We start from the raw sequence: 8,224 nt of genomic DNA, 5'->3' as shown, positions 1-8,224 counted from the left end.
ACGCGCGCGCGTCTGTTTACCTGTACAGTCCTTCAAATGTTGCATAAAAGCTTTTTCCCATTGAGTGAGTAAATAAACCTTGTAAATGGCCGGCGACTTGACCCCTGCCCTTCCCCCCCCCCCCCCCTTGACCCTTTATATTTACATAAATACGTTGAACCTGCAACATGACATCATCTAAATGTTAACACACATTTTTTTTTTTGCAAGGGAGAACCGCAGAGCGAGAGCGAGAGAGAGAGAGAGAGAGAGAGAGGGTAATATAGCAATGAAACCGACACTGTACACATGTATTGTTTTTGTCCAACTCAAGTGCTAAGATGTTTTTTTTTGTTTATCCACTGGACACACACACACTCATGTTTATGCAAAAAAAAAACCAAACAAACCAACTTTTTTTTCCGCGTTTTTTCTCCTGTTTTCGTCTTTAGTCACTGATATATCGCTGAGGCAACATTGTTAAGTATGTTTTCTGAAACAGAGTACCTGACTATTTTTTAATTCCGTTTTGTCGCTGCTTATTTGTTGATATGCATATATGTACACACACACACACACACGTGTAAAAGATATATGCATACGTGACTCTCTTTTTTTCCTTTTTCTTTTTTAAATCCACACACGATACGATGTATGCATAGTTCCCCCCCCCCCCCCAAACAAAAACGCCCTCCGATCCCCGTCCCGATCAACGCCCGCCCTCCCATTACAACACCCCCACTGCATTATATAATGTCAATATGTATAGCACACGCACGCACACGCACGCACACGCACACACACTCGGAAAAAAAAAGGAAAATGAAAAATAAAAAGAATTACAAACAGATTCATGAAAAGGGGTGTTCCCTTTTCTTTCCTTCAGCATTGAAGAGATAAAAGGAGCGAGGCCGTGGGGTCGGGCAGTGAGTGAGTGACTTTGGGGCACTGTGACGATGCGTTGTTGGGGCACCGTGGGGGGGGAGGAGGGGGGAGAAGACAGTGCTATCATGTTGCCCATCCTTCTGACAGGCGCACCCGCTTGATGGACGGGCTCTCGCGTTCGTCCAGCGCGGGCCGGACCAGTCCCAGGGGCGAGTGGAACTCGTTCCTGTGCTCGTCGCGGTCGCTGCCCTCGTGGGAGCTGCTACAGCTGCTCAGGCTGTCGACGGGAGAGCGCCCCGAGTCCTGGCGGGACGAGGCGTTCTGGGGAGGCGGCACGCCGCCGCCGTAGCCCCCCGACGTGCTGTTGGTGCGATCTCTGGGAGGAGAAACAGGTTCCGACTTGATGTGCAGGCTCTGAGCAGAGGGCAGCGAGAGATTTGAACCCTGACACAGGTGAGAGTTAGAGCAATTTCTGTGGGAGGGAGAGCAGAAGGCGAGAGGGTTACAGAGATGCAGGGTGCAGGGTGTCACGTACACAAACATCTGTGTCTACATCAGGAGTGTCAAACATGCAGCCGTGGGCCAGAACCAGCCCACCAGAGGATCCAATCCGGCCCGCAGGATGAATTTGTGTATTTGTGAAAATTTCACATTACAATTAGAATTTAATCGTAATGTGAAATACTTTATTTTTCACTTCCAGATACCTGTGACTAACTGTTCTGTGCCTTTATAGATTCACTGTGGTCTGTGAGTTGTGATGCATGTTTAAATGGTAAATTAAGCCTAATATTCTTGAAATTGCACAGATTTTTCTCAAGAAAATGGGGAAAAACAATAATAATAATAATAATAGGTTATTATGCCATTTTTCTTTATGCTAAGATCTGAAACTAGCGATTTAGACTGTTAAATGTGTAAATAGTGACGTTATAAATCAAGTGCGGTGAGGTACAGCTCATTGTCCCATAGACGTCCATTCAAAAACAGTTCCCCCTAGTGGTGATTTTTTTTTTTTTGTCCAACGTCCTTGGCTACATTTTTTTTATACCGGAAATAAATAAATACAGTGAGACCACAAACGCCCGGACACTCACCCGAGCTGGCCGAGGGCTGAATGCTGCATGTTCTGAAGGTGTTGCTGTTGCCAGCCACTCATCGAGCCCAGGTGAAGGGAGCTGCCACTGTTGTAGCCAGACAGGGAGGACAGATCTGCACTATTCAGGGAATACTCTGAGAAGGAAAGAGACGACAGGATGTAGATTATGGGCTTGTGCAAAGACGTTGCAGCGAGCATTTATGGCTGAGACAATAGCACCCTCTGCTGTTGGACTTTTGCATGACACCAAACTTCAAGAGCAGCTCATACTGAATGGACTTGTGTTTGAAACGTGTGCAGGACTTTGTAAACAGGACTGCTAGAGATGATTTATGGAAGTACACAGAGCACGGTACGTACCGGTACCATAAGATGTAGAGATGGCAGATGGGTAACCGCCCATGCCTTGTCCTGGCAGAGTGGGAGTTGCTACTGATACCACTGGGGTGGCGAGTGACTGTGCCGACTGCGAGTTGTTTATTCTCTGGTTCTGTGACAGAAGAAGAAGAAGAAGAAGGAGAAGAAGGTAAGACACAGAGATGAGAACACGCAGAGAGATACGAGACAGACAAAAACAACAACAACAAACAAACAAACACTGCAATAAACCCGGAGAAGTTTCTGTCCCTTTTCCTCTTTTCTTTTCTTCTCTCTTGTCATTTCAACAGATGCTGAGAAAATGAACGCGATGCCAACTTCTGAGCAAATTAATTACTTAACGTGCGGCGCGGCTGAACCCTGCCAACCCTATCATTTACCAGCCTTTCCGAAAGGGCCCACTGTCGCTATAGTAACGCCGTCAGTCTCCACAGCAACGCGGGCTAGCGATGGCAAAGGAGAAGCACTTGACTGTGGCAGAGGGGATGGTTTTGGCAGAATATCAGGGATTCAAAACGACTCTTTGTTACCTTTTCTTTTATCATTTTTGTCTTTTTCTTAAATGTCGCGATCGATTAAAAAAAGCTGTGAGCGTGCAACAGAAAAAGTCCATACGCAGGCGTGAAGATGAAGGGAGTGATGGGAAGAGAGAGAGAGGGAGGGAGAGAGAGGGGAGGCAGGGGCTGAGGGAAGAAAGAGGCCAGGCTGCTTTTACGCTGACACGCCACTGGATGGCACTATGGGCCCTCAGAAGATGCCACGTGAGGCCTCATCTTCAGCGCAGTCAGCAACAATAAAGGTTAAAGTTACTGTTCTTTAAAAACCTGTATCTTGCTGTAATAAAGACATTAATTACAGCAAAAATAAATAAATAAATAAATAAATGGAGCACAAATGAAGAGGTTGCTATCACTTCTACCAGGTACAGTATGTGTTGCTACGAGTTTCTGCTCACATCTACTTCTAATCTAATTATTAATTGCTAAATTTCAACAGCAATCCGACTCACCAGCAGCAGATCGACATCCTCGGACTGATTGGATGTAAAAAGCGGAGGGGATGATAAATGCAAATGAATGAAGAATACAGACGTAAGTGAGGAATCGAGGAATCAATTCTAGGAGGCGACTAATGTCACGACTAACTGAACACGGGAAGAGATATCGAAATATCAGGGATGGGAGAACACACACGTGTGCATCAGTCTGATACAAAAGAAACATGAGGGGGGGGGGTCAAAGGCGGGATGATGATGATGATGAGACAAAAAAGAGGAATAAAAAAGGGATTACTCACAATGGAGGGCATGTTGTTCTTGGCGCCAGGAGGGATGAGCACGCGTAGGTCGGGCTTGCGGTTGTTCATGCCGAGGTTCATCGGTGGGGGAGACTTTGGCTGCATGTTCTTGTTCATGCCACCCGGAGAGACCAGCAGACCAGGCGAGTTGCGGTGGTTTCCATACCCGTTTCCTATAAGGGAAAAAAAAAGGGACGGGGAGGGGAAGCAAAACATTAGGCACGCCGATATTCTTGAATTGTATTATGAACCACGTGTTTTAAAACCTGTTTCGTGAAGTTTAATGAACCCTAGAAGTCCCGCTGTCCATGACGGTGCAGCCTAATTAAGAACGACAGGAGTCCATTTGCACCTTGTGCTCATTTTTTGGGGGTTTTTCTGTGTCACTACGACTTCCTGTGGTGAACTTCACAAGGTCTGTGAGCTCACCAGTAAGAGGACGACTTAAAATACTCAAACGCACTCACACATTCCATTTTTTAGTTGTTTTTTGTGCCTTGATGATGACGATCACGCCGACGAGAGCACGGAGACCAGAGACGACTGACGGTTAAGGCTACATGTGCCCTGCAACAGCCAGGGATTTGTGTAAAAACATCTAATTACGGGTCGCGAGACCACAGCGAGGGATGGGACCCATCATTTGGCCATCACAGTTAAACACATGTGGTTCTTCCAGACAAAGACCCTGCCTTTGGGACTGCCACCAGATCTGCATTCCCTAAGTACAGAGGGCCCGAGTGCAGCACCCATTCACTCCCCTCAAAAAAACCGGTGGGGCCAAATCCTAGCAACGTCATTAAAAAACACAGAGAGCGGAGCATTCTTGCGAGCAACAACGTCTTTGTTTCTAACCCTAATCCCACAGGCTGTTTTTCCCCCCTGACTAGTCCTTCCTTCTCCTCGCGGGACAGAACACAGGGCCGCTGTGTGGACGTTCCCACTTGAAAGACAGGCAGGAATTATACGTTAGACATAAATGAATTTCCTAATCATATACTCCAGGGGGGGGGAAAATGAGTCGCAGATGTCTTCCAGGGCAATTTCCCCTCGCTGATCTTTGTTTAATTTGAGAGCGAGGGTTTTTTTTTTTTGTTGTTTGGAAATGAAAAGTCTGAAAAAGCTCAATTTCAACAACTCCGAAGAGCAAACGACCACTAGCGGTGGCGAGAGAAAACACTATGTGTGTGTGTGTGTCAGCTGACGTTGTGTGCGTTATTGTACAGTTTCACGTGTGCCTTTTTTTTCTAAGAGTACATGAGCACAATGTGACCGTGCGGCAGCTCCTACGTGTGGATGCACGTGTGTGTTCTGTATTGGACCCTCTCACTTCGAGTGTCAATCTCGCACTGGCAAAGAGGCAGCTGCCTCTTCAGTTTTCCCGCTCTCTTATTCCCGTGGCTGGCACTTTGTGAGATTGAGTGGGTGCATGTGGAGCCAGATGAATGAGACAAGCACACACACACACACACACACACACGTGCACACACACACACTTTGGTAAATAACTCAGCAGGAAGTACATCAGTGTTTCTGTACAAATGAATCAAAAGAGAGAGAGAGAGAGAGGCATTAATACACACTTTGGTCAAGATGACACGGACTTCATCTCGGAGACGTTTCATCCGACATCTGTGTGCTGCCACCCCCCCCCCCCGTGAGTCCGGTCAATTATGCTCCTATAGTTGACTGTGATCATGAGTGGCACTGGCTATAGTGCTTAAGCACTTCAGAACAGTGCATGTGCGAGATAATGAAGAGAGCGAGGAAAGGGCTGCGACTGGAATCGCGGCGAAGGACATTTAGGTGAACTGCACGCTGATGCATCTTGGTTTGCACCCCTGCCACCTCCCTCCCCCCCCCCCCCCCCCCTCGAATCAAACGGTGACACATGGCTTGGTGTCAGCCATGTAGAGGAAGTACCAAAATTAAACAGCCCGGGCAGGAGTATGCTCGGCCACTAACTAACGCGCACAGAGAGCAACACCTGATCTGAGATTCTGATAAACTTGCTTTGTGTGATTGCAGAGGTGTTAAAGGGACACCTGAGGTCATAGCTGGAGGGTGCACTGCAAACTGACTCTGTGTGTGAGGAAGGACGGACTACGAGATGCACGTGTTTGTCTCTCTCTGTGTGTGTGTGTCTGTCTTTCACACACACACACACACACACACACAAAGGAGAGGTGTGGTTAAATGTGAATACATTTCACTGTTACTGAAAATATTTCTAATGTCCTGTTGTGGTCTAACAGGCACACTCCATCCTATTCCCCCATACACACACACACGCTTCCGTTGCGGTTTGTGCATTCAACCCCAAATTCTCCAACTGAACGAAAGGTGTCACAGGCCTGTTCACACTTACAGCTTGTACATCTGGGACGCTGCCAAGACTCAAACAGACCGATGAGCCCTGACTTTGTCAGTTGTCAGTTATTATTTCTTCTTCTCCTTCTTTCTCTTTTCTTCTTCCGCGCGTGCGCGTGATTTTGACCGGCTCGCGTCTCAAAGACGCGGCGCGCGTGTGTAATTTATCTGAGGGAGTAATTGGAGTGTGATCAAGGTGAGAGGCGACCGGGGCTTCTTGTTAAATCCACTCGGTGCTTTTGGAGTGCTGAGCGCAGCATAGATGACAGCTACATAATTGTACAAATGGAGGTGGGAGGTTTTCACATGCTGGGGGTACTTGGTTTGGAGCTCGCTTCATCAGCTCTCTGTCTGTCTCCTTCACTCACGTTCTCTCTCTCTCTCTCGCTCCTCGCTGGCAAACGACTTGACGGATTAATGTGTGTTAACGCACACACACACACACGAGTACACACCTCGATCTAATGTTATATTTAATTTGCGTTAACTCAGCGTATACGACAGCGTATCGCTACAAAGTTTCGTTTGTACACCGCGCGGGCAAATAGAGGTTTATGAAGACGCTGTTGCTCGGCAACCGACAACAAAACAGACTTTGTGTTGTTTCTTTTCTCCCCCAGAAATTGGAACTAATTGCAGCTTCATCACGAGGAATGGGAAAATGATATTAAAGAAAATTAAAAACAACTCAAAGGAGGATCTGAGGATGGAATATATAAAGTCAATTCACACGAGGACTATTTTTCTCTGCTTTGGAGGAACTCGGTGATGCTAATCTCACGTATATAGCGAGAAATGAAACTACAAGACGTAGAAGACAAAAGGAGGTGTTACAGCGCACTCAGACACACATTCAACAACACACGGCCCTACATCTGCGTCCACAGGCCAGACAGCTGTTGTACAACGAGCTTATCAAAACACACGGCGAGGAGCGGCGGCTGGCGGTGCCGCGGTGGCTGGGCCACCTCACACTGACTCACTCGTGGAGGAACATCATTAAAATGGCTGACCAAGTCCACAGAACACTTCCATCTGTGTTCAACCACTGTTTCTCCTCTGCACACATGCTTCAGCCATCAGTGGATATTCATCACTACTCCTTCAACACACACACACACACACACACAGATGAGATTTAAGAGCGCTTTGAATGGAATCTTTTAGTTCTGACACGACTCCCTCTCTCCCTCTCTCTCTCTGTGTTTCCCTCAGTGTCGTGTTTTTTAGGCCGCTGCTGAGCGACGCGCGGCTCTCACAGTGCGCCTCTGTTCCACTCGGGCACGGCGACACAAAGGCCACGTTTGAATCTCGGACTCCGCAGCATGCCGTGGACCGAACACACGCCGCAACAAGTGGCCCCGTTGTGCGCGTGTGTGCGTATGTGCGAGTGCGAGTGACCAGACAGAGAAACCCAGGCAGTGACCCCCTTGTGACGGTGCCCCAGGGGCCAGACAGGGCTGCCCAGCTGTGCCCCGTTGACCCCCCCTACCCTCCCCATTCTCTCCATTTCACACTCTGCTCTGCCAAGGCTGTAAAATTTAACCATTTCAAATGTGCCATAAACTCGGTCCTGACATGTCCCCGGGGACAGATCCACTGACACACAGAAGCTAACACATAAGAGTTCTCAGACGCGGGTTGTTCTCCTGCTCCGTGGGATCAATATCGCACGGCGAGCGCCGTCTGAATGAATCCGGCGCACACACACACACACACATGCGGTTATTGTTTGGCGAGTTTGTCTCGCTCCAATTAGGCGCGGCGGGTGTTGACGTTTTTAATTTACACTCAAAAATCAAAATGCAAAAAAAGGGAAAGTAAGCTGCTCGGCGGCAAAGAGAAGCCGAAAACCAAAAAAGTCGGCTGATTACCTGTCAGTCAATCTGCCGCCCGAGCACATCGTGCAGTTTTTATTTGTTTCCCCACACTTGTTCTAGCGTTTTATAGCCCAACGCAGACAGGATGTTTCACAAGGCGAGCGCTGTGCAAACATTCCCAGATGAACTGCACGACCGCTAACATCAACACACCATGGACAGAATCTCCATTTGGGTTTGGGTTGCTATTAGTCATGCAATTTATGGCCTCGAGTGGGTGAGTGGGTGCCATATGTGTGTGTGAGGAGGCCATTCTTACCAGCACTGGTGCCTGCGCCAGTGGTGAGGTCAGCACCCATGAGGCCACCTGAAAGATGAAAGCGAGAGTGGAGCACAG

At 48.0% G+C, this 8,224-nt stretch overlaps 1 protein-coding gene across 7 annotated transcripts in view; it reads right to left on the bottom strand.

Annotated features, from left to right (window-relative positions):
* Nucleotides 1-685: 685 nt before the first annotated feature.
* The window catches only part of mef2cb (myocyte enhancer factor 2cb), a 66,197-nt gene continuing 58,658 nt past the window's right edge, over nt 686-8,224 (bottom strand). For 6 of the 7 annotated variants that reach the window (XM_058635525.1, XM_058635518.1, XM_058635520.1 and 3 more), the window contains 5 exons: nt 8,147-8,194; nt 3,638-3,810; nt 2,324-2,453; nt 1,962-2,097; nt 686-1,336 (listed from right to left, as the gene is read on the bottom strand). In XM_058635525.1, coding sequence (XP_058491508.1) covers nt 988-1,336; nt 1,962-2,097; nt 2,324-2,453; nt 3,638-3,810; nt 8,147-8,194 — 836 coding nt within the window. In that variant the 3' untranslated portion in view covers nt 686-987. The remainder of the gene's footprint in view (nt 1,337-1,961; nt 2,098-2,323; nt 2,454-3,637; nt 3,811-8,146; nt 8,195-8,224) is intronic. The other variant, XM_058635523.1, reaches the window with a different exon arrangement.

Source organism: Solea solea, chromosome 8, assembly GCF_958295425.1.
Source record: "Solea solea chromosome 8, fSolSol10.1, whole genome shotgun sequence".
NCBI classification, from domain to species: Eukaryota; Metazoa; Chordata; class Actinopteri; order Pleuronectiformes; family Soleidae; genus Solea; species Solea solea.
The sequence above is the reverse complement of the archived record's forward strand: the minus strand, read 5'-3'. Positions and strand labels throughout refer to the sequence as shown.